This window comes from Accipiter gentilis, chromosome 16 (assembly GCF_929443795.1).
Source record: "Accipiter gentilis chromosome 16, bAccGen1.1, whole genome shotgun sequence".
Lineage (NCBI taxonomy): Eukaryota > Metazoa > Chordata > Aves > Accipitriformes > Accipitridae > Astur > Astur gentilis.
In genome coordinates this window covers 25,171,093-25,198,961 of record NC_064895.1, presented here as the reverse complement: position 1 = coordinate 25,198,961, position 27,869 = coordinate 25,171,093, and the positions used below count along the sequence as shown (strand labels likewise).

Here is a 27,869-nt window from a genome sequence, read left to right as displayed (position 1 = left end):
AGTTAATAACAATGACTCCCTATAAAATAGATATTTTAAGAGTCCCACAGGGATATATTATGCTCAGTTTTGTTTAAGTTAATATATTTAGCCAAGGTGAGGGAACAGGAACCACAATCACAAATTATCACAATTTACTATGACATCAAGCTGAAGGATGCTCAAACATTTGAGAAGAACATGATAGTCTTGATCAATTAGAGAAAGCCCAAAACCAACAGGATTAAATTAACCAGACAAGTGTAAAAATGCAGACTTAGGGAATCAGGTGTTCAAATAAAGGCAAATAACTCTCAAGAATGGTAACTTAGAAAAAAATCTGTAAATTTAAAAGGGTCACAAACTAAACTGGTAGCAGGTGTTCAACTCATTCTCACAGACACTGCCATATACAAAAAAAGTAGGAAATGGCTTCTGCTTATCACACTGATGAGAAATGCTCAGCAAGAAAACTTTCTTTTTTACCCCACCCCCCCCCACCCCCCAGACACCACCTTTGAAGAGACAAGGTTGGGGGAAAAAATCCCAAAACACCGGTGGAAAAATAAGACGCTAGTAACAGTTTTAGAAACCATGATGAATGTGAAAAGGTTGAAGGAACTGGGTTCGTCACTATGAAGTGAACAGTGATCAACCCTTCCTTGGTCTGACGGCAAGAGACAAAAAGAAATCAGAAGCAAAGGAGGTGTAAGAAAGTATTTTGAACAACTCAGTATTCCATGGCTAGGTTGCAACTATGACATTTATGCCGCAATAGGACTTGCCAGCTTGGATGTTCTGGGCCTTTTAGGTCTGCGAACCTATCTACATAGTTTCTAAAGCCTGCTTGTGTCTTAAGATATTTACTTATTTTTTTAAACAATTAGAAAGTTGATGAAATACATCCTCCACATTCAACCTATTTTCACATTACATCCAGAGTCACTAACACTGATCAGTCCTACTCTCCCTACAGTCTTGTACTACCAAAAAAAGTCAAGTTATCACAGCCATCATTTCCCTAGAGAAACATGGAAGTAGCTATCAGAAAAGAAAGTTCTACTGAAATTGCCCAACAATCTCCTTCATTAGAGTTTGGAGCAGATGAGATAGGTGGCTGTCAGGAAGGTTTTGGTAATACAGAATCCTGCCTCAGTGACCCAGACTGGAATAAGTGGATTCTTTTAGTTCCCTCCCAGCCCTATATCTCTTGTATTCAGTGACTAACAAGTAACAACCGTTGATAAAGGTAAGGGATTTGGTACATAATCAACTTTTCACAAGATAAGGTAGGATGGAAACCTTGCAGTGACTCAGCTACTCTGAAGGATGTGCTCAGGTGCACGCATTTATTCTTCAGTTGGTTATACTATCCCTGAATGAAAATGGAACGAACAACTTCCTATTTAGCATGGGAAAAAGCATGTATACATGCAAGTATGACAGAGTGTGTAAGGATGTACAAGTTCACATCCTAGTTTATCTATGGGGAATCTGTCTGCATGCCCAAAACCTAGCAATAATTCGTACCAGAAAGTATCACAAGTATTGATATCTCTAGATTTCAGTGAAAAGTTTTATCTATAAATGAATAGGCCTTACTCAGCAAAACACTTAAGTACATGCACAACTATTTGTATCTCATTCCCAGCAAAGTCAAAGTTAATATCCTGCTCAAAAACTGAAATCATCCAGATAATCTGCTCAGTCTGTTCTTGATGTGTAAAGTACATATAAAGAGCTTCCAGTTCCTGTTACTGAATTTGGTAAGTGATGCAAAAATCATTTTTAATTTGCAATTACAACAAAAAAGTCAAATAAGAATAGGAATCGCTTCCACAATTTTTGCTTTCCTGTTGACGGTAATATTTTTTATTTCCGTCAAGTTTAAAGCACCTGAATATTGACTCCGCAAACAAAAAAGGGTGGGGAAAAACTAAAAAAAAAAGTGCACATCCTAATTGTAAGAATATACTGAATAGTGGAATTTTTTTTTTTTTTTTTACATTGCGCATTACTAAAAGACAAAACTCAAAAACTCAACAAAAAGTTACTTGGTAGGCTTTGTCCTGCTTCAGTAACAGATAGTAGCTGAACTGTCAGTTTAACTAGCTAGTTAAGGCAGGTTTACAGCTGCTTTTTTTTACAGTCTGATGGCAGAAAGGGGTAGAGGACTCAAATAATGGACTTCACTGCAGAGTGGTGCTCTTCTGGTTCAGATAAATTTTAAAACTCATGCAGAAAAAAAAGTGTGTTTCATCTCTGATAAAGGACTATCCCTTGTAAATTTTAACAAAGTAGCATAGATTTCTGAAAACCAATAGTTTTGCAGATAAATTACTTTCTAGCCTTAAAATTCTTAAGTAGAATTGAATTTAGTTCACCTTACTTTGTCTTATAAATCAAGTGGATTACTTTAAGATAGAGCTCCTAACCAAGACTTAGAAGATGTGACTCCAGTTCTTAATCAAAGACTGATCATACCAAGGCCCAAGAAGATACTAAGACAATCATACAGATCCCTCTACCAACAGTCTCAAAAGACCAGAACTGAGACATATTGACAAGCTGAAAGGAAAGACTTACCAACTCATCGTTAACTCTTCGAGAAAAAATACTTGGCCTTTCCATTTGGCAAAAAATAAAGACCACTTATACATATTGTTGCATGAATGATAAGCAAGCATATCAAAAAAACTTCAGTAACTTCAATTGTAACTACTGTACTATGTGCAAAAACTAAACTGCAGTTTTAAAGTATGCTGATACTTACTCATTCCTTCAGTCCAAAAAACACTTCTTACTTTGTTTTTTTTGAAGTTTAAAACTCCCTGCAATAATTCTTTCTCCAGCTTTGGCTGTAATAGGTGGACTGATTTTCTAATTTCTCAGCTGCATGAATGATAGCTATGTTCTTGCGATCAGCACTAAAATACTCCCAATATCTTTGTTTTCATCTACGACAAGAAAGAAATGAGTCTTTCACCAATCACAAAAACAAACACATTAATATTACCTCTCTTGTAGTATCAAATAGCTGCAGCTGTTCTTCATGCTTTTCTCAGCCCACACTTATAACAAAAGACTACCAAAATAGCAATCCCAGCTATCATCAGCTAGAGAAGATGTTAGTTTTTTCAGTTTAGTGCATGTGAATTGTTAGTGATACTAGCTACTAACACTTGTCTTTAGTAGTAGATGCTTATGCAAGAAACGTAGCACGCATGGAAAGCCACATGGCAAGCTTACATGTGGCAAATAATGATACAAAAAAAAGTCTAATTCCTATTTTATTTGTATTCAATAAGACAACTATCTTCACTTGTGTGTGAATGGAGGAAGAAGTGTTGCCAACAGGAAAAAAAAAAAAAATCAGACATCCTTACAGACATCAAACACATTTCACTATATCACGTACATCCATCAGACTAGAGAAAGCTTTATTAAAACAGATAAGGAGAAGACAAAAGTCTCCATTAAAACTAAATAGTGTCCAGGAGTTTCTGCCCATGGCCTCAGCTTTCAACTGATAAAATAGTGTTATGACTTCCCTGTTTCAAAATGATCATAATGATAAATCAATTAATATCCTTCCCTCAAACCCTATGTTGCTACATAAGGAAGTCTTTTTAAGAAAGACATTAAATGCCCCATACATAGTTGCTCAATCCATGTTTAAATAAGCAATTTTCAAAATTTTGGTCTATTTTTCTGGATTTATCTAAACCTATAAAAAAAATAGCTGGTGGTTTGGGCTTTTGATTTTTATCTGTCTTAAGAATTCAAAGATAAATATTGCCATCCTAACCCTGGCTCCAGAAATATACTTGACTTTGATCACTCAAACACCGCAGCACTTTTTCAAAAATAGTTCTAGAATTCATTAGAAAGAATGCTTAGAGATTCACCTCTCCTTCTATAAATTGATCACTTATCTTTTCAGTCATCTGAACCATAGCAGGACCCAATAGATACTGAGTTGTCACTTTAAAGTCAGCACTGCGCACATAACTAAAGCAGTATGTGAAGGGTCCTACCTGGGCAGGCAGAGTGGAAGATCCTGCCAGTGCAAACTCACAGGCAGAGCTTGTTTTAATACATTTCTTTCCAAGAGAGAGTCTTATTCTTGAAGGAATAAAACTGGTATTTAATAGAGAAACAGAGAATACAGCTTTGCCAACTAGCTATAGAGCTTTTCTCTTGCAAGTCACCAGATATGCATCTAGCCCGGTTTAACATGTATTAAATTTGGTTCAGTTTAGTAGATTTTTACTTTTCACTACATAGGGCTACTTTACTTGCCCTTTCAGTTCAGTAGGCATAAGGAGACCTAGAAGTGCCTAGTCCAGGATCAATAACATTTCTGTAACTCTCATAATACATCCCATTCAGAGACAATCAGCATTTACACCTCCATGGTTTTTGAAGTTAATTTGCATACAGCTAAGTTTAATTACATTATTTGTATTACATGTTTCAGAGTTACATAAAATTCGATTTCCACAACTGATCTGTCCACTATGAAAAGCAAAATTGGAATTACTGGGACATCAGCAGAGACTTAGGAAGTGAAACAGATAAGAACAATATTTTTGTGCATTAAGAACAAAGCAAAAGACTACCATGACCATCTTCAAAAAGTTTACATTCCCTCCTGTTAGGTAATGTAGATAAAACTGGTTTCTCTTACATCAAAGCTTGTAATATGAAATCATGCTCAATTCTACAGTTCTCACAGTCATACAATCTTTACAAAGACAACGTATTAAAAGTCTTGGTCAATAATCACCCCCTTATATCTACACACCTCAACTAACGTGTTTTTTCTTCTCTAAACTCTGTAAACACACACACACACACACACAAACATACATATGTTACAACAAAAAAACAAAACACCACCAACAAAAAATACCACATTAATTTTTTTATACTACCCTACTGGGTGAAGTACTCATCACTGGGACTATAAATCAAGAGACAAAGTTATTCGGCAGCCTTCACTGCTATTGACTGAACTGCCTTACCAAATTATTAGATGAAATGTAACTGTAGAAGAGAGACGCAGCTGTAAGGGATCTGCCAACTATATAGTTACACATTCAATTTAAAGTTAGAGAGGAACAAACTGCTAACTTCTTCAGGTAGCTTTTTTTGAGGGGTGGAGGGATGTTAAGAAAATCCGTTCTTGCAGATGAACCTCTTCCTGCATGCTAACATTTTTATCCCCAAGTTTCTTCCTAGATAGCTCGACAAATAGATTAATATTAACTGGAAGTCGGCAAAATGTTATGGTTGTATACAAGCCTATATATAATATGCTATATACGTATGCATAGAAAGAAATAGAATTTGATTAAAACATTAATACTTTTTTTTTTCCCTAAAAGAGGGAGGAATAGAAGGGTATTTTTTATACCCTTTCCAATACTTTATCAAGTCTCCAGGTTTGCTCAAACTCCTTACTTTTTAAAAAAAAAAAAATCCTTCATAGCAACCTTCAGCACTCTAATGGCCATATAAAAGAAACTCCAGTTTTAACAGTGTTTTATCATAACTGAGAAGCAGGTCTGTAAAATAGTAATTAGTGATTTCTTGCGCAAGTTCTCCAAAAATTAGAAACAGATAATGGAGAAGGTTTGGGTTAGGGCAGGGTATAAACTTTAAATCATATTTTTTCAGGGAAATAAACAGAATTACTCCGATGTGTACATTTTTGAAGTATAGATTTGGAGTAGCTTTGCGGTCTAGCAGAAAAAGCAGTCATAGGTATGGAGTCACATATTAAACCACATTGATACATACCTTCCATAAGGACTATATATTTTCTCCTCTTAACTTGGCTAGTGAAAGGGACTTTCCAGAAAATCAAAATTAAATATTATTTAGTAATTTTAGATGCTGCTTAATATTAAGGTCTAGTCTACATTTAAGTTTTTTCAGAGTAATTACACTAGCTGACTATATTGGAAAAAGCAGTTTACTACTGTAGACTATAGCAGTTAAACAAAGTAGACTATAAAATAAAAACACATTTTTCTCATATAGTTGTGGAGCAACCTGATCTAAGGTCTGAAGCAGGTAGGTTGGACCAAATGACCTCCAGAAGTCCCTTCCAACCTAAATTTTTCTATGATTCCATTCTATGGTATTATTATTTAACTGGTGCAGAAATACTGCCAAACTGTTGAGAATCAGTGTGTATGCATGCACGTGTGTGTGTGCGCATGTACCCGCTTAAATGAAAGCCCATATAATATGAGCACACAAAAAAACAGAGCAGGCCTACGCCTCAGGTTCTTGATTTCCTATTAATAACTCAGAATATAAAAACTACACAACTAGAAACTACAAGCTTGGTTCAGAGGGGAGCTACCTTATTTACAGAATTAACCTTTTTGACTAAAAAAGTATTAACTTTTTTAATAGGGAAAAAAAATAGTTTGCCATGAAATTCATTATTTTTCTCCCACACTTAAAATGGCCAGTTACATTTATTTATACTTTGTGGGATTCAAATTTATTTCTGTAAGGCTTTTTTGCCTTTTTTTTTATCTTGATCAGTATGTACACATCAGATGTTTATGCTATCTTGCTGTACTTCCAAAGCACAAATAACAGTACTTAGACTTGTACTAGATATACTGAAGGCTTTACTCACAAACAAGGAGTCAAATATAGACTGATTCATAATGAAGTATTGCTATAGTTTCAAAATGGATAGTCATGCTTTATTTCAGGACCAAAATATACTCCTTCAAGATATTTTACCCAAATGACTCTGAATCATAGTTAAAGGAAAACAACAGGACATCTGCTAGCAATATAACATTGGTACAAAATTAAATGACTACTTAACACATTGTCCTTTCCAGGGTCACAATGCAGTCTACCAAGGGTCTATAGTATTGCATCTTCTTTTTTCAGGGGTTGAGACTGTCATGGCTGTTGCCTTTTTAAGTAAGAAAAAGACCCACTCATAAGCAAGCCAGTGCTTCTTCAGAAATACTCATTCAGTCTAGAAACGGAGGATGATTCAAAACCACAACTACTCAATTTTCTAAAGGTTGTACAAATCATGTTGGGGGAAAGGGGAGAAAAACAATCTGAGCTAAAAATAAGTAACAAAGAAACATTATCGTTCAGAGAAGGGTACATTAGGTCAGAAGCTGCTGCTTTAACACCATAAAGTGCTTTTAGTTTTCTGTTCGAAAACCGAAGCAGAAAAAAAAGTCGCCAAATGAGGAAAGCAAATAAGTTGTTTGCTCAGCATTTTCTGCAAAAAGAGGTTTAAGCACAAACTACATGTTCTGGGTAGTGTTGGTTTTTTTAAAGCTAAAAAATCTCATCATTGCTAACATATTAAGAAACTGCCAATATTATTTTGTAGACTAAACTAATGTATGCCATTAGACTATACTCCTTCTTGTCCTTTCTCCACCCACCTTCCAGTTAGCCACTAGCCTTATTGACATTTCTGCCATCCAGTTATATCACAACTGCTAAATTATTATTTACCACTTCTACAGCCAAGCTAAAAGAAACAGTATTTGGTTATTTCACAGCCATGGGAGGTGTGGAGGGGAGGGTGCGTTCCCTTCTAATCACTGCAACGCCTTAGTGTGTCATTATAGAAGGTCCTACAGAAACGCAGAAAAAGATCAAATGCTGGTCTATGGGATTTAAAAATCAACTTAATAAAAAGAGACAGTGAGATTTAATATGTAATATACTATATACTTCTTGTATATATCTATTATATATATAAAAAAGTCAAATGGAAGAGTAAGTAGAATAATCTAATGGAAACTAAGAGTATGATAAAGCCATTTATACACTTAGTTATATTAAAAAAAAAATTAATGTTACTTATTTATAAAGTGCTAGAAACCATGCAAGAGCAGAAGTTATTCCATCTATCACTATTTAGCTAGTTTATTGTAAGTCCCAGAGCCAGTGTGGGATTTGAGGATAAACTAATCACCTTACAGACCAATTTAGGGAGAACGTCATAATCTAAATTACTATGTTGAACTCACAATGATAGAGAAAAACACATAAACACATTTCTCTAACCACTAAGGCCTATCTTGTACCTCCAAAGAGACAGCCATGTACCAGGGGAGGCAGACTTCAGCATCAGTCCAGCAAAACCTGGGAAGGATTATACAGCCTTTGTGCCTTAGGAAAAAAAAAAAAAAAAAAAAAAAAAAAAAGAGAACTATTGCTGTCCAAAGCCACATTGCAGATAGGTGAATGAGCCAGAAATAGCACCTAGATGAGAAAGATGCTCCGAGTTAGCTACCCAGGACAAAGTACAATCTGCAGTTTTCTTCTGCTCCTTCTAACTCTGGTCACTTACATACAATCTAACTGTAGATTTTCAATAAATTATCTGATGCAACTGGAAACAATTCCATGAGGTGGAATGACTTCAGAAGAATGAAAAAGCCAGGAGTAATTATAGTGTCTACCTCCCTACTGTTCTGTATGGATGAATAATGTTCTATAACAACATTGCACACTGACACATACAATCTGTACTGTCAAATTAAACGTGACTAAAACAAATAAACTGAGATTGCAAGTTATGCAAGCAGCTGCAGTTTAAAGACTTCAGCAGTTAAGAACAGACACATCTGCCAGTTATGGTCATAGCTGTAGTTAAGCTGGATTTTCAGGTTCAGTCTGCTAGAATTAATGTATTACAATTTATTACACTGGGGGCAGGGGGGGGAAGTAGAAAATGCTGAACTTGATCAACGCATTAGTTTATGGCTTAATCAGTATTTGGTTACAATACATGTATGCCTTCACTTAAGTTGGACAGATCATTTCCAAATTTTAAAATCTTTTACTTGGGTACTAGATAATACCTTAAAGCAACTTGTCAAAACCTGAAACCAGAAAGATTCAGGAATAAGCTCAGAATCCTGGAACAATATATCTTAAAATATTTCAATCCATAACAAAATTTCAAACACAGGATCTATTTGAGAAGTTGTATGCAACTTGGAACAAATTGAGTAGAACTGTATGCATTGTAACCTTACTTAGAGGAACTCTTCTCATACTTATCAAAACTGATTTCAAAAATTCACTGCAAAACCTACATTATCTTTGAACTGGCAAGAGAAAAATATAGTACTAGTAGAGCAGAAATACGAGATACACATAACCCAGATTAATGCTAAACTTCAGTTAATTTTGTTTATAGTAAAAACTGTTATCCAGATCAATCTCTCCAGTCTTTCCTCATAAAAACATCATTTATGTGTTTCTTTTGCAAGCTGAGTACAAATGTAATTTTGAAATTAGTTACAGGAATGTTCCTTCCTAAGTCTGTAAAGAGACTCAGATTTATTTGCTCTACGTAAAAGACTGCCCAGGTACTACTCCTTATGTTAAGATCCCCCATCCTTCATAAGTAGCAGCAGGATACTCAATAGCAAAAAACCAAACCAAACAAAACAAAAAGAGAGAGAAGGAAGAGAAAAAATTAGTGTATTTCAGACATGATGTTTGACACCAATAAGGCCAAAGTTCAGGCTGTCTGTCAAGTGAACTCCGCTACTAAAAGGTAAAATGAAACTGCAATATGACAAAAGGGAGGTCTAAAATAACTATATTCTAAAATGTGGTACAGAAATGTGGTAGCCCAAAAGAATTAATTTTGAAATAGTTTTTTTTAAAACTCACTTCATTTTCAGCTCTTACATCTTTATTACCAGTTGTGCAAACCCTATCAGGCCTCCTCAGCAAAATCCTGTTGCACTAAGCACTGTACACAAAAGAGACTCTGCCCTTAAAACCTTAAAAATATCACATCATCAGCAGAAAGAGCTGTAGTAGTTTCTCTTTCATGAATGTCCTTCCTGTAATCTGTCCTACTTATAAAAGGAAAACTTAGAAAACTAGGAGCAGAACTCTCTCATACCACTCTTGCCTGATACATTTAATGAGGTAGATGAAAAAAGCAACACACAGTCTGATACACAAGTAGCACACCTGGTGCCACTTCCCTTCCATTCTCTCTCTACTAAAGGGGGGGGGGGGGGGGGGAGGGGGGTGGGGAGAGACTTCTATGCATGCTTGCAGAGAAGGACTTCAGCTCAGTAGGCTAAATGGGTTATTTTGGAACAATGCAATCTCAGCACAATTCTGGGTTCAAATATGGTAAACAAGTATGAGACAGAATAGAGAAATTCTTTACAATCCCAAATTACAGTTTGGTTAACCAAAGCACTCCCTCAGCCAGGTTATTATTGCTGTTTTCTTCCACTATCATTTTAAATGAACTATCCAAAGTCAGATGATTTTACTGATCAGCTTCAAAGCAAAGAGGGATAAGCATATGACAAACTGAAGCCATAAGGTAACAGTCATAAGAGGCTTCTGTGAGTACTACCATACCTCATCATACAGTAAGATAAAATAAATTATTATTAACATTCAACTCAAGCCCACGCTCATTGTGTATTGCACGCTAGATAAATTCTGGACCATTTTATTAAAAACAATCATGCAGAGTGTCTATTCAGCATAATTTCCTAGTCACTATAATCATTTACTTGTTTCAAGTAGAATCAGGGTCTGCATGTGCTCTGCATTCCAAGAAACCCAAGACATATGAAAGCCAACACTAAAAAAAAAAATCTCTTCTTCCTGGGAAAGAACTGAACCTGGCATGAGGGGAAACCTCATGAGGAACCTGGCATGAGGGGAATGGCAGCTCTCATCTTTATGCTTGTATGTGCCTCACAAGGGTGAGAAAAGCTTATACATTTAGGTGTAATAGGGGAAAAAAAAAAAAAAAAAAAAAAAATCAGGAAAACACAAAATAATCAAGGCCATGGTTTAACAACTGCAAACTAGACTTCCCAGCAACAAAACCTACTGTCACAAAGAGATGTAAAAAAATCCCAATTGTGTTTTGAAGACTAGGGTTACAAAATAAGATGTTTATCAAAAACCAAGTAGCAGGCTAACTGTAACAGCTAAAAAGAATGACAAAGATTTTGGACAAGAGCTACAAATCAGACAGAGAATGTATTTTAAAAGTCTTCTTTTCAATTAGTATAATAAAACACTTCAGGTAAAATATTCAACAATAAATTATGTCTTGCAAACAGCACAAAATACATACTGTGCATTTCTTGTTTTAGTTAGTATGTAACCTGAATGACTCAAAGTACTTAGATTATAATTATTCTAATATTCAAAAATGGATTAACACACAAACACAGGCCAATCTGGCAAAGCACAGCTGGATGAATCACATTTCTTTAACAATGCATATGGTGTGCATTTCTTCAGCAGTGAGCAACAAGTTCCCTGAACTTTCTAACTGATAAGAAAACACTATTTTAGCATATATAAGTAGTATTACTATCAAACAGAATTTACATTTATGTATTTGAAAATAAATTTAGCATCTAATACTAGACGAAATCAGTGAGATCTTCCAGGGCATTCAACACCGAACAAACTGTAATCCAACTCAGGTCAGCAGGGGTTATCCAAATACATCAGTGGAAGAAAAGATTAGTTCAGAGACTATACTTCTGTTAATTTCATTTCACATTCAAAAATTTAGAATGTTATTCCTTAAGATGTTGTCATCTCAGAAGGGATGAGAAATCCTAAATAGGTAGAACCACTCCTACAAATAATTTATTTGATTGACAAGGTTGCAAAAGACAATAAAAAGAGCAGATTTTATAAGATCACATTGTATACAGGAAAGAAAATATGCCATGCAATGTCTGTGAGTCAAGAAGAAAAGTATGCTCAATCTAGACACTCCACAGGTGACCAGAGGTCTAGAACCACTCTCTACTAGCCTGTTTGAACTGGCAAATATTATTGAAAGTACTGCAATGGGATAATGAAAGTTGGCTCCATTACACAGTGAAGCCCCAGTGCATCAGAAGTTAGTACTGAAAGAGTACTCCAGTGGAAAGCCTTCATGTTCAGCAACATATATAGATGTTATTTTCCATAACATTCCATTTTATATTCCCAGAAGTATTTTGATGCAAAAGTAAAAAAGGAAATGAAAGGAACAGAAGACACATATCATTGTATTAAGCTCAACAGGGAAGTCTTCCATTTGTTTTAGTTTCTTACGCTTTGCATACACACACACAGTATTTTCTATTCCTTTCCTGTGGGCAATCTGTGCAGCACAGTCAGTAGCATTAGAAAGATCAAAAATACCAGGTTACTCTTAATAAGATGAAATAACACTAGCAATACAGAGACAAAGCCTAACTCACTTTCCCCTATTTTTCTTAAGTACAATGAAATGCACACCATGCCCCAGCAGAACTGGCAGTCACTAGTTACCAGCTTTACAAACTTCTAAAGGTATTTTATGTTAGTTTACACAGTTTATTAATCTGTTTTAACAAATGGTAAGAGAGAAAATGAAAAAAAGGGGAAAAATACAGAGATAGACAATATGAGCTTTGTATCCTCTATTGCATCTGAATAACTACCTGTAATTGTGATGCTTGTAAGCTGAAAATTAACAAAGGCAAGAATAGAAATATGACCGAGTTTTCCTTCGAGCACTGCAACTTCTCCACTAACAGCAATGCCACAGATTTACAAAGTCAGTCAAAACAAGCTTCTAACTTTATTTTTCAACTGTTGAAGTAGGCATTTATAAAAGAACATAAGCAAATACAAGTGTTTTTCCATGCTCTGATGACTTTGAACTGCAAAGAACTTGTTCAAATTTGCCTTTTAGCATAAACTACTGAAACTTTTTCATCACCAGAATTACCTTACAGAGTTATAAGCATCTGAAAAAGAAGCTTTAAAACACTGGAATGCAACTCAAATGTATTGCCTATCCATAGCCTTCTACAGAAAATGCTTAAGATGTTGCTAGCATTCACTATCCTCATGGCTATAAATGTATCTCCAAACATACACATATGTATATATACAGAAAAACAGGACTGAATTGTGATTTCTTCACCTGATACAGCCTTCATTAAATTTAGGAAGGACATTCTCTGCAGTTTTTTAAGACACTGAAGGTATTCACACAGCAATTTAATCTCTGAAATGATTCTTCATCACTTTCCCAAACTGAACACTCAAAGTTTGGGTTCTTATTACCAAACTTCTTGTCCTACACTCAGCGAGCCTGTGCTCAGTATTAATGGCTTATTCTACCGCTGTTTGCTGGAGAAAGAGACACTGAACAAACAGAACTGTCAGTAGATTGGTTATGGATCATATGTAATCTTTATCTTAATGAAATATGTTAATTCAACAGAACAAAATAACCACTGTGTTAACAAAACTGAAGTCCTTAGCTTAGTTTTTATTTACTTGATTCTTGTGATATGTAGGTAAACAATAACACAAAATGCACATGCATACCAGTCCATGAAAATGGAGAAGGACAGGAGAAAAATTATAAATACTGAAAAAGCATTCAGATACTTTAGTAACAGGGATCACGTAAATATCCCAACAGCTGCAGACATGTCCAAGAACTCTTAATGAAATAAAGGTTTAAGAACTAGCCCAAATTCTTACCAAGTCTCTCCCATACTTTGCTGTATGTTAAAAAAAAAAAAGATCATAAATAATATATTTATAAATAAAAAGAGAAAATGAAGATTTTATTAAGACCTCTACTGCACACTAAGACAATGTTGGAGTATATAGAGATGGGTATAAGCTACAAGCTGGAGAAAGCTGAAATAAGAACTGCACTTGAAATAACTGAACTGACTTTCACTGTCTGGAAAGAAATAATCAATCAATTAGCAGCAATACTAAATTGGATATTATATTAATGGATACTATTGTTTTAATAGTAACTATGGCAAATATATTGAATAACCAGAAAGCCTTACATAAACCCAATAAAAACGTTTTCTCCATTACCTCCATCATTAAATTTATCTTTATAACCTTGAAACATCAAATTTTGATTTTTGATATGAAGCCTAGCTTATGAGCTAATTAAGAAACTTGGTTTAATTTATACTATATATATTCAAGTTCCATACAACGGGGAGGAAAAAGGCAGCTTTTAATGCACTTAATTCAGAATGTTACCAGATACAATATGGGCATTACGGCTGAACATAGTTCAGCCTCTTAATTCAGTTTAAGTAATGTATTATCAAGCCGATGATTCATGTTGCCACAAGCCTGAAAGATAAATATGGCCACCCATTTACTTGAACTATGTATTTTTACAAAATTCTGATATCAGAAAAGCATCCAGTTTAGGCAGATATTTAAGGTTTTCTTCCTACAACTGTGTCCTCACAGCTACTTCCCTGCACATCAGATGAATTCCAGTAACTTCAGGAAGGCTGTACGTGGCCCATTCATGCATCCACACTGATGGTCTTCAAGGTACAGGCCTCAGCCCACAGGAACAACAAAAATAGATCAGTTCCTCACATATTTGCATTTTGCTCTGATTTAAAGCTAACAGCATTTTCAACCAGCTTGCATTAGTGTGGTAATATAGCCTACCATTACCAATGATGCTGCATGTTTGAGGCACAAAAAATGCAATAGACAAAAAGCACACTCTTCAATACAGAAGTTTAACTAACTAGCACTTTATACAATAGAATTCAAAGATTTATTATCAAATTGGAGCCCAATCCTACAAATGTTTAGCTGTCAAAATTACTGAAACACACAAAGCTAAACTGGGTCACCTGCAGGATCAAGTTGTAGGGTGTAGGAAACTGAAGTGTTTGATTCATGTTAGTTTTAAACATACATTTCCCCACTGGAAAATTTTACTCACATGATTTTTAAACGTATTCTATTGATAACTTAAACTGATCTTGAGTATGGCTTCTGTTCCCTCTGTATATGTTTTCAGGGGGAAAAAACCAAACTGAATCAATAAAAACAACTTCTCAATTTCAGATCACTGTAGTTAGTATTTTTATAAATAGTTAAAACAGCTTAGAAAAAAATAAAGGTATTTTACTGGGGGGGGAGGGGAATACCTCTTCATGTGCAAATTGTTCAACATAAGTGTTTAGAATGTCATGGTTTCCAGAAATTCACTCTGCAACTACTGCTTATATAAAAAAAATAGATTATCTCACCCAAATTATGAATTTTAATGGCTACTGTGAAATCATCACAGTTGTGAATGGGCAGAACCATAATTTAAATGCAACTGACCTAATGTTAGCAGTTAGTTTGGAAACAGGTTGTAGATTAGCCAAGTGAAGCTATGTAAAACAAACCTCAGCAAAATGCATTAGACATGCTGAAAACTTTTTAAAATTATTAACACCCACTGCTATAAATTGTATGGTAACATAATAAAATATCCAAATACAAATAAGGGATGTGGGAGTCAAAGCAAGATCTACATAGCATTATGTTCCTTTAAATGATTATAAGATGAATATCAAATAATCCCAAGGTCATAACAATTAAAAGCCAAACATATACATGTAAAAGGTAGTGCACTGTAAATTGACATGTGTTTGGGTGATCTGTGACAGTCTAATACTTTTATTTAACTCTGTATTCCTCTCAAGGTAATCAGAATATTAAGTACTATCACCAGTTTTACTTAATATTATTTACACAGGCATTAGACAGCATACAGATTTTTTTCTGACAAAACACAAAAATTTCTTCAAATCCAAGTAAATATTTTAAATATTTTTAATGGAAAAACAGAATCATTTTATTAGTTAAAAAAATATATATACATATACCATGAAAAACCTTTACACATTTCAAGACAGCTTTTCTGCAGTATTTTACTATTTCAAGACTCCTATACGTTTCCTGCCTTCTCAAATAAATCAGAAAAATATTTGTGACCTTATCATAACAACACAATTCTACAAAAGGATTCAGCTCATTCCCTAATGCTGTGGTTAAAAAGTAGGTATAGCATATGTAACAGATGTAGCATATGAATAACCTCCTCACCTTAAATGGGATTACTCACAAGCTTAATGTTACATATAAATTTAAGCATTCCAGGGAGTCAAACCCTGACTCAACACTTCAGTGCTGTAAATTATAAACTAATCAAAGATACCACCTTCAGACTGTGAGGCACTGCTATCCACAGACTTCCAGATCTCACTACTGGGTTATAACAGGATTTGATATTCTACTTCAAAAAGACAGTTTCTCTGCATTCCTTCTGCCTTTTAAGTCCCCAAAATCCAACAGCCCATTTTTTAACATCAGCACAAACTACCAAACACCATTCTGGATTAGCACCCAATGTCCCTATATAACTTAATTTTCACAAGCTCATCTTCTTGGGGCACCCATTTTTTTGTTAGGAAAGGCAGAACAAGTTACTCTTCCTGTTACTCCATATGGATGACAATCCATAGGAAATAGGTGATCCTACTCAACTTCACAATAGCAAACTATGAAGAGAGACCCTATTTTAAGAAAGTTGCTACCTCTTTTGCACTGTAATGCTCCAGCCTTTACTATTTCCCAGGATCTTAAGATGTCAGCATGGATTTGTTACAAATTGCCTAAACAGAAGAATCTGTAACTTTCTAAATTATGTAGTTTATAAAAAATGTCAGCTTCTGTCAGAGCCTGGAAAGTTCTTTTAAAGGGGTAACTTCTTTTTGTGGTCCTGGCCAAAAGAAACAGCTGTCATTTTTTCTCCACATGGTTCATCCCCGGCACTTTATCATTTCAAAAGTCTCCTTTTTTCCCCAGCAGACAATAAAAATATATCTTTCGATGTGCTCATTACATTCAAGGAATTTCTTCAGTTCCTACTACTTTTATGAAACTGTGAAAACTGTTACTCTAAAGCACAGAAGATCTGTTTGCATAGCTCTCAAAGTGTAACTGCACTGGTTCTGAAGCAAAAGGAAAATGTCTATTTCTTCCATTTATATGGCCAACAATAACTTCTACATTCTGACAGAATCATGTGTATACTGGCGGGGAGGGTAGTTTCAAAATACTTTATCAGGAAGTCCACAATTAAATAAAATGCAGGCTCCTCAGACACTAATCCAAATTGATGCACAGGCTTCCTTGACTCCAAACTTCACAGCTGCTCTTTTGTTTTTGAAACACAGTTACAGTTATTTTCTCCACCAAAAACAACTCATATTTTCCAGTGTAGATGACCATAATAGATGTGAACAATAACTGAACAGAATTCTCTTGAAGGAGAGAACTAATATTTTTCTATCTGAAAAGAACTCAATAGATCAAACCACTGGGTTTGTAACAAAGTACTCATCTACTTCAGAAGAGTCAGTGCACAGGAAACAGTTCATTATCTCATTCACATTATACTGAAAAATACTCCAGTGGAATGTATCCCATGCTCCACTTCACAACAACCTAGTAGTCTCTTAAGGACATTTCACTGAAAACAAACTGTATCTTCTACTTTTGGACAGGGAACTCTGTAGAATTTAACAGAGGCAAGCAATTCCTTTCACATCTACTGCATATACAGCAGTTCACATCAGGAATTGTTACATGACAATGAAGGTGGATCTACAACACATGACAGAACAAGCAAGACAGCGTTGTTCTCACCACCATTTAATCTGCACAAAATCCTCTATCTCCTAAAAGGAGCAGCAAGGAGCCAGAGGGGACCGTTAGGAACAGGCTGAGTGTGTGAGAGCAGGGAAGGTGGGGGACTTGGCACAGGACATTCAAAAGATACACCATTTTTCTTATATAACATTGTCATGTCCATAACTGACCAAGACGAAACAAAAAAAAAAAAAAAAAAAGGCAGCTCAAATTTAGTCTGAAGTGACCTAAAACACTTTTTTGCTCCTAAGTGAACTCCTTCACAAGTGCCAAAGTAGTAAAAACAAAGAGCATATATAATATGACACAGCAATACTAAAATGTTAAATATTCCACTACGTTAAAGGGCCAAATGCAGTATTTATGCAGGTAAATAATTACCATTTGTGGAGGCTTGAAATACTTTAACTTCTTTATGGTTATGGAAGGCAACTGGCAGAAAAAAAATATTTATATGTATTTATAAATAAAAATAAAGCTTTAACATTCTTCCTATCCTAATCTTCAGCTCTAACACAATGGAAAGGGGAAGGAGGAGAGTGGAACATTTCAGATAAGACTAAAAATTAACTCACACAAATTAATAGATATTCAATGATTAATGACCTAAAGTAGAATGATCAAAAGGATAGTATCATGCTAACAGTCAGGATGCATCCACAATTTTAATAAATAAAATTTCCCTGTCATTAAAACTTAATTCTCCATCTATGGGTCAGAAGGTGGATGCTGTAACTATTTTGATTTTTATATAGCTGATTAAAAATTAATTTAAAAAAAAGAAGCAACACAGTAAAAAGAAGCTTTCAAATACTAAGTGTTTTCAATGATCTTGCCAAAGTAAAGATCAGTAGCCCAAAATCCCTGGTTCAGTCCATCCTTCCTTACCTCATCCTATCTTAAACAATATCCTGGACAGTCTTCCAGAGCCAAGTGAAAAGAGCCAATGATTACCACTATCTTTTGAAACCATGGATTTATGTCTCAGTACTCTGGGACTAGCTTTCTCCATTTCATTTTCAACTCTGACAAATGAACACAGGGAAAAATCCTTTAAGACACTTTTGCAAGATTTCATAAAGCAAAGCTCCCTTTTATGTGCAGCTGACCTCAGCAACTGGCAAATGTGCATCTTCTCCCCCCACTCCATAAGTAACATTCACAATCATATATTTTTTAAAAATGTACAATTTAGACATGAGCCTCTACAGCCTAGCTCTCTATCTACCACCTTATAGGTTAGATTTCTCTTAGCTCTAGGTTGAAATACTCTTTAAAGTGTTTGATAAATCAGGACCACAAATCCACACGGAAACAAGCTCATTACTTCCCTCCCACCCCCATCTTGACAGTACAGTGACTTGGATACACATAGAAGGGGGGAGCGGAGGGAGGGGGAGGTTTGTAGTGGCAGGTCAAACTTTTTGATGAATGTGTGCTTTCCTACAAAATGAAGATTTGAGGTCAGACCAGTGTAGTAGGTTACCAGTCAAGATAAAGACTTCTACAGAAGGAATCCTTCCGATTATGGAAGTATCTTTAAGACCAAAAAAACCCACCTGTTCAAATAACATCCAAGGTTTTATAAGTTGTAAACTAAAAAATCATGTAATATCACAGGTTGGAACTGGTTTTCTAAGAATCCACTGTTAATTTACAACAACAAATAACTTATCTTTTTAACAACTTTACTTCCTATCTGCCAAAACCCAGTTATTTACAAGTGTTCCATATCTTAATTTCATCAGCAACATTATGATTTCAGCCATCTACAGCTCTGTATTAGCGCTGCAACAAGTTAATACAAAATATTTATTTAAATAAGTATATATGCAAACGAGAAGCTTAGCTTTCTTTGATGGAAGGACCTATAGAGAAACGTAGGTCTCTGAAGACTTCTAAAGCAATACTAAAATGCATTTCTTTACTCAGCAGGATTGTCTCTCCTTTCAATACAGGATATGTTCTTTATTTATCCAAGTCACCTCTGCATGTTTTACACATCAGAAGTAAAACACTAACAGTTGCATCACTAATACCTGCCCTTCTTTCCCCCATCACTCTTATATACACATTCTAAGAAACCAGCTAAAAGATGCATACAAAATGCAGATATTACCAGATACTTTGACTGATTACTTACATCATACTTTGCAATTCAGGTGTAAAGCTTGTTGATTTCCTTCCACTGCTTGAAGAGGCAACTGTTGACATCGGGCTAGCCACAGTGCTGCTCATCTGAGTAAACAAAGAAATAACAGCACTTACAATACTTTACTTTTATTTTAAAGAGAGCACATGCATGTTTCACACTAGATATTCAAAAGGGAAGAAAAGCTATTTGGGGTGGACTTGAACGTAAAGGCTCTGCATGCAAAAAGAAGCCTGAGACACTGCAGAAACATAAGAGAGTTGATGTTTACTGTAACCGAAGTATTAGAAGCATGCACTATTTTTGCAAGGATATTTATAGGTACCCTAGGAGCACCAATGGAAAGGTGTTAAGATACAAACACTGTTATTCTGGAATACATGGTATTCATAGACACTGGTATCCTACTACCCAAAACGTCCTCTTATATTCCTGCAGTAACCTAAGCACTAGTAAATCACATCCATACCATCTCCACTGAGACTAAGAGAAGTAAAATAGAATCTCAGAAAAAGCCAGATAAAATCTGATCACAAGCTTCCTTTCTAAAACACCAGCTTTACGTACACATATTACTTAAGTCTTTAAAACAGAAATGCATTAGAAAGAGTGGGACCTGAACATCATCATAATACTTATATGACTGAAGGTACCATCTTTATACAAAATATTTTACAGCTTTACTATACAAATTTCTCATTAAAAAACTCCAGACCAAACCCAGGACAATTCTACTCTTATTCTGTGAACTAATTAACACATCTACGTTTTCCTCTTTAACAACAGGCAAGTCAAATGCCTTTAAACAATTTCATTTTTAAAATGACTTAATCTACTAAAAGACTGACACACCAAAATTAATCTAATTATGGAAAACTTCATAAATATACAATAGGGAATTTCGTTTTTCCCTTCACGTAACTTTTTAACAAAGAACTGCACACACTATGTAAGTCTCCTGATAAACAGGGTATATTGCCACTACATTTCCTCCTCTATCTAGTTTGCTGCACACTAGTAACAGTTGAGTTGTACTGCTTATTTCTTGTACTATTACTAGTAGCAGTGGTAATGACAATGAAATCCATGTTAATACAGTTTGCTTTGCTGTAAGACCTCTAAAGAGACCCTACCTTTCTCCACTTTTAAGTTCTAAAAGTTGAGAGACTTCTTTTCTTAAAAACAAACTTAACGTACATGACCAGATTTATATTAAATGCCACTAAAAGCATTGCAATCAATCACAATTATGCTTTAGTTTAAGAAAACTTGTAATACTCTAAATAAAAAGCATAAGATATCTTTAAAAAATAACAAAAGAATTAGTGCTTTGAAAGGCTAATGACATAACAGCATATGGATGAACAACAAAAATAAGACATTTATGCATTTAGATACAAGTTTAATTTTTTTTAATGCTTTCAAGTAGATTTTCACAGACTTCTGTTCATCTTCAAGCAGATTGTAATTTAGGTCCCCATCCTGCAAGCACTTACGCACATGTGTAACTTTAAACACAAGTTTATTCCCGCTAAAGTCTGATTTTAATCACGAGTAGTTACACACCAGGCTTAAGTATTGGCAGGATCCTGCCATTATCAGCAGTTACCAAAGAGTCATATAATCTAAACAGTCAAATTAGTGAGTTAAAAAAGAAAAAAGGTAGAAAACATCTATTAACATGAAGGAAGGTGACAGTATTTCTACGAAAGCTCTATAGACAGTATGGAAGGGACCAAAAAGGAAGCTGCAATGGTACCCGCATACCGGGAACAGCCCAAAGATTTGGAAATTTATATGCATTTTACTGTTCATTATTTGATTGGGACTGATCATGATTCATTTTAGTAGCTACATATTTATATCTAATATCACAGTACCAATACTCCTAAATATACATTAATATACTGTATATTCTATATTTTACCCAGACCCTATAGAAAGTATTTAAGGGAACACCTCCATTAATACTTTCTAAAACATCTGTAGAAAAAATCCTGAAACATACCAATCATATGTGCCCTAAAAACTGAATAACACAAAGACTTAAGGGGTTTTTAAGTTTAATTTTTTTAAAACTAACTACGTAATTTAAAGCATATGGCTATTTTCTTTGAACATCCATGGCAGACATTTTGTTTTATCCATGAGGTTCTATTCTGCTAATTTATGAAGTATAATCCCACAATTCCCCCAAAACATGGGACACTTCCACAGTTGCCTCCTCACAGCATAATACTTGTGATTCATGCATGTCCTATTTTGGAGTAAATACTTTTAATGGTTCCTGCCCTCCATGTGGACAAGAATAGTTTAATTAAAAAAACTTGAAGGGCTATACATCTTTATAAGTATGAGTAGGTTTGAGAGCTGAAAGCTTATCAGCTACTGCTTCACTAAAAACTTGGTCTTCCTATTGCAACCAAATGATTTAACTTTCAAATCAAGCAGGTGTACAGCATTTTCTTGACCTAAAAAAACAGCAGCTTGTCAGGCTTTGTCAGACCCTTTACAATAATTACTTCCACAGCCCACATTTTGTTTGATGGTTTAGATAATTAACTTCTTTACACATCAAAGTCCCATCATCCGTATGTTCTATTTCCTTTCTTCCGGACATTAAAAAAAAAATCATTCAAAAGCAGAAGCACTCTCAAATCAATTTTCTTCAATAAGTACAGCTAACATGGAACTGAAAAGCCTACTGTAATTTTCAATGGGTCAATATACTGTATTTGTTTCAGCTCCAAACTGAAATGCAGCTGTTTACCATATTCTACAAAATGAATTCAGATGTTCGGATTAGGTCACCAATTATTTCAACATGCCTTATTTTAATCATGAACTCTAGCAAGGAGAAGATAACTTCTGATTAACACTATTTGGACTAGTAATTATGAGTTCCCATCCAAATAGGTCCAGCTTTTACAAATTCTTTTCCCATAAGTAAAATATTGCAATCAAATCTTTAATAAAAAAATATATATTAAAGGTATATATATATATATAAAATCATAGAATGCTTTGGGTTGGAAGGGACCACAAAGATCATCTAGTTCCAACCCCCCTGCCATGGGCAGGGACATGTTCCACTACACCAGGCTGCTCCAAGCCCCATCCAACCTGGCCTTGGACACTGCCAGGGATGGGGCAGCCACAACTTCTTTGGGCAACCTGTTCCAGTGCCTCACCACCCTCACAGGGAAGAGCTGCTTCCTTACATCTCATCTAAATCTACTCTCTTTCAGTTTCAAGCCATTACCCCTTGCCTATCAATACATGCCCTTGTAAAAAGTCCCTTGCCTGCTTTCTTGTAGGCCCCCTTTAGGTACTGGAAGGCTGCTATAAGGTCTGCCTGGAGCCTTCTCTTCTCCAGGCTGAACAACCCCAACTCTCTCAGCCTGTCCTCATAGGAGAGGTGCTCCAGCCCTCCGATCATCATATAAACAAATATATATATAAAAAATGTATACAGTATAAATATGTATTATATAGAACGTTATATATATTATATATAAATATAAATTACATATATTGTTCATAATATAAATATTTAAAAGCATCTACTCAATGCCTTTTACACTAAAAGTAATCTCAATGCCTTTTACACTAAAAGTAATCTCAATGCCTTTTACACTAAAAGTAATCTCAATGCCTTTTACACTAAAGAGTCCCAACAGAAAATAGTACTTGTTCCATATGAATCAGCAGAACAACAGAATTCTCAGTTGAGGGAAACAAATTCTAAGTAATTTCTCGTCAAGTTTAGGCCCATCCTTCTCACGAGGTAAGACACCTGGGCAGACTTTCATTTCATAGCCATCCTTCATATCCATATCCACTCTGAAATTACCAAGCAATACTAACTCACACTGATGTTTGTACAATCAACAAGCGATCTGTATAACCCATCTACTCAAGATCCAGTTGAGAGAGTATAAGAATTTAAATTCTACTGCTCCTAAAACTTGAATTTCATATACAGGCTATACATTTATCCTATAACTGTAGAGCACGAAATCTCTAAGCCATTTCATATTATTTGGGACATATATAAGCAGTCTTAAAATATGTATACACACACAGTCACCAACTCCATCTTTTGAAATACTACTAAAATACTTTCACCAACCACCACTGCCAAGACGTCACATAAGGATCTAAGAGAAAGGTGCATCCAAACAGTCACTACAGAACAGCCCCCCAATACATCTGTTCAATAGTTGATCAAAACTCTATCAGGAAGAGCAAACATTACTATCACCTACAGCTTTCACTTCACAAAAAAAAAAAAAAAAAAAAAAAACAAGCCAAAAACAACCACAACACACCGAAGTCTAAACTGGGTCAGTTTAAAACAAAAAGGGATTCTCACAGATTTTATCCAAGGTCTCTGTTATAGGCTAAAGTTGTGGAATTACTAAAAAAGTGTCGCTGCATAAATTTTTCATTAAATAACACATTACAGTAGAACTTACTGTTATGATGACTTAATTCATCAAACATATCTCTAATGTTGTTACTGCATCAGTCCTCTTTTCTTGCCTTTCATAAATACATTTTGCATACAACCTGAAACCACGCAAAAATTTGAAGAGTGACATATTTTCATTTATATAAAACCAAACAAAGCAGGAAGGAAATAAAAGCCAAGATGACTATGAATCAACACAAAATTAAAATTAATGCTTTTGTTTTCACACCCTCTACTTCAGAGTAATTAGATTAACTAGTCTGTTACCACTGAGTATTTTACTGCATGCATGACCTCACCAGCAGATAAGAGTGTAAGATAACAGTCTTCTAGGACTGGAGATGCAAGAACTTAATTAACTACAGGAAAGACAGATTTTTGTTAGTGTACATTTAAAAAAAAAAAAAACAAACAACTGTAAACCCTGTTGAACACATGCAAGATTGACTAAGTGTGTGCTCAAAGTTATATTAAAAAAAAAAAGTTAAAAACCCAGTAACCCATAACCAAATACTGAAGTACATATATTGTTTTGCTGATCACCCACTCTCCGAGTAGGGTGGAATAACTGAAAATTAAAACACTAAGTATTAAGTCCTTAAGATCTCCTGAGCTGTTCAAGCAGGCTGGAACTAGAAACACTCTAAAGGGTCTCAGATAAGCACAATGCACGGATGACCAAGATTCTACAACAAATTAATGATTCAAAGTGTATCATGAAACTCTTTCATCATCCTCTAACCTGTTCAGGTCCAAAAAAATCAGCTTTTGTGTAACAATTAAGAAATGGCTTTGCTTATACGCTCTAAGATGAATAACTTCCATACTCCCTAAACACAGCCTCTTAAAAGCCAAATAGAGCAAAGGCACAAACTTTCAAAGAACAGCCAGATCGAATACAGGATTAGAAGCAATCTGTGGGCAGGCAGTGACACATCTGCATCAGGTCTGCACACAATAATATTGTTCAAAGCTAGGGATGCAATCTCAGCTTTCTTTCGTTTTTTAATTAACTAACAAAGTATCGCAAAGTGGCATGCATGCACTATTCATGCTAAGGATAACACATTACATCTGCTACTGCTGCTTCCATTTATTACCGATAGACTATATGCTTATGATAGTTTTATTTTAAAGTGAATACCAGAAAGAAATATTCATCTTAGAGCTGTCAATGCACAGCCCAGCTTTCACCACCCAGACAAATAAGCATCTCATCTTTAACCGTGACACTCTTTCTTGGAATGAAACAGGCTTGGAATACAACTGAACATCATTTCCCCCTTTCCATTTATAAGGCAACTCAGTCATTCATTCCCATTTAGAAGTTGCAGTAGAAATACACGTCAGATAACAAAGGGTAAAACAAATTTTCAAATACATATAGGCATAGACTTTGGTCCAAAGAATAAAACGCATCTTATTGGTTTTATCTTTAAAACTGTCCTGTTCCACATCCCTGGAGATAAAATAATCCTTAATGTTCCATTTCTACATCTCGTAATAAAGTATCTTTGCGCATTTATTTTACCAAAGACCTTAAATGAAAGCAGTAAACAAGAACAACTCTCTCTCACTAACTTTGCAGAGAAAGAAAAGTTACTAACCAACTACAGACTAAAGCATAACCTTCTGACTCTATTCTGCTTAACAACCACTGTATTTTACTTGAAATGACTCTGCATGTCCTCATATTTTAAGCTATTATTTGTCCACCCATGAGTTAGACATGACAGTTATTTAAGACTCTTCTGAAACAGACCACAAAATGGTCTGGACTACTGAAAGAATATTAATACACAGATGTGACTACTTTATTTGAGACTGAGAAACATACAGCATAATCTTACATGAGAGGTATGCCTCCACATCTGGAGATGTTTACAAACACTTCTCTCAGAGTTTCTAACTCGAGTCTAATCAGAGCTCTGTCCTTGCCCAGAAGTGATTTATTTATTTTTAACCAAGAAAGCAGGGAAAATGAATCTAATATATATGCCCACCTCCCTCTGATCTGAACATGCAGCACTTTTTTGCAAACTCCATGACACATTTGGCAGTTAATGGAACTGCAAAATAAGCACCAATGACTTTTTTTCTTCCTTCCTAAAAATGCTTTAACAGCGTAAAGAGCAGACAACCTGTAACTAACAGCAAAGTTTCCATAGCTTCCAGAATCTGGCTCTTGTAACCATAACTTTGTTTGAACTAGCAATTATTTTCTCAAAATGCATTATTTTAGTAGCATTCTGAATCTTCCATACCAATTATTTAAGAAATGTATAGACATGCAATTTAGTGACCATGACCTTCCTGCGGTAACCACTGACAATTTTCAGTGAAGCAAATATAAGGTGTGCTTGCAAGTCTTGTGACAAAAAACAGCTTCAACTCATTAGGAACTTACATACTTGACTCCAGCATGCAAAGATGAACAGACCCCAAACTATAACTTAGCATTTTGCTTTTTCTGAAGAGTAAACCATTCCTATACAAATACGCAGATGTCAAGTTAGTTCTGCCAGTATGCTTTACTGCTCATTTGCCAACAAGGAAATCCATTAGTCATCATAGTTCCCATCCACCTTTAGTTCCACCTAAAGTAACTTAAAATTTAAGGTTTTGCTAATGCAGCTGGATTCTCTGTAAAGCACAACAAAGTTTACCCCCTTCTTACTCTTAGCTTTAAACTATACTTTCCTGGGTATAATTTCTCTCTCTAGGCCTTCACCTGTCTTCATCTGTTCAACTCCTTTCAAGATAGCATTATCTTCCCAACCTACCACGCTGATTACATCGATCCTCCTCCTTTCACATCACCCCAAGCTGTGTTTAGTTCACTGTTTGAAATACAACTAAAATAATTTCATAATACAGTTCCACCCTGACCTTAACTGAACATTCTGACATATCAGGAATTTCATACTTCGCCCCGTTGCTGCCCCCAAGTTAGGGCATCAATGTACGTATCAAAAATTCCTAATCAAGAATGACTAGCCAAATACATAGCTGACATCATAAGAATTTTCTCCAATTTTTATTGTTGAACTGTTCCTCTCCTTTCTGAAATCACTCCTTGCCATCATAAGTCTAAATTCTCTAGAGCAGAAAATGCCTACCTCCTTTGTTGCTTATTTGCACAACACCTAGCACTAGGAAAACTACAGGAAAAACAGCCATGGCTTTAATATAAATTACAACAATGCAAATTAGCTCTGAAGAGGTAGGTCTAACAGTAAGTGAGTAACATTCAGGACACCAACCGCCTTCAGAGCTCTCACGGTTGCAGATGATGTCCAACAGGTTTCTGCTAAAATGTATTCTTGTTTACTTGAAAATACACATTCTTTCTTCATTACTTAAGGACATGATTTTTAAAAGCACTTAACAATGGAGAGCTGTATCGATAATTCTTATGATTTATCCCAGAGACACTAGTAAGAATTAGGCCAATACCTAGGTGCTTCAAATCACCTCTTTCATACAAGCTCCCAGCCTCTTTTTACCATTACTGTTACTCCTTCTATGATAGTTTAAGGAGCTGTGTGAACCAGAAATTTTGTAGTTGACACTGTGAACATGTGATTGTAATCAAACATAATACTTCAAACATATGCAAAATACAGGGGTAGAGGAAAGCCAAAGATTATCTATAAATAGAAATTTATTCTGCGTTAGCTTGCAAATGAACACATACTAAGA

At 35.2% G+C, this 27,869-nt stretch overlaps 2 protein-coding genes across 5 annotated transcripts in view; one reads left to right on the top strand and one right to left on the bottom strand.

Annotated features, from left to right (window-relative positions):
• Positions 1-27,869, top strand: part of RUNX2 (RUNX family transcription factor 2) — a 223,182-nt gene that overhangs the window by 15,267 nt on the left and 180,046 nt on the right. The gene's annotated exons all lie outside the window — the stretch shown is intronic.
• SUPT3H (SPT3 homolog, SAGA and STAGA complex component) overlaps positions 1-27,869 on the bottom strand; it is a 281,477-nt gene that overhangs the window by 250,797 nt on the left and 2,811 nt on the right. The window contains exon 2 of the mRNA XM_049819342.1: positions 19,685-19,779. Coding sequence (XP_049675299.1) covers positions 19,685-19,779 — 95 coding nt within the window. The remainder of the gene's footprint in view (positions 1-19,684; positions 19,780-27,869) is intronic.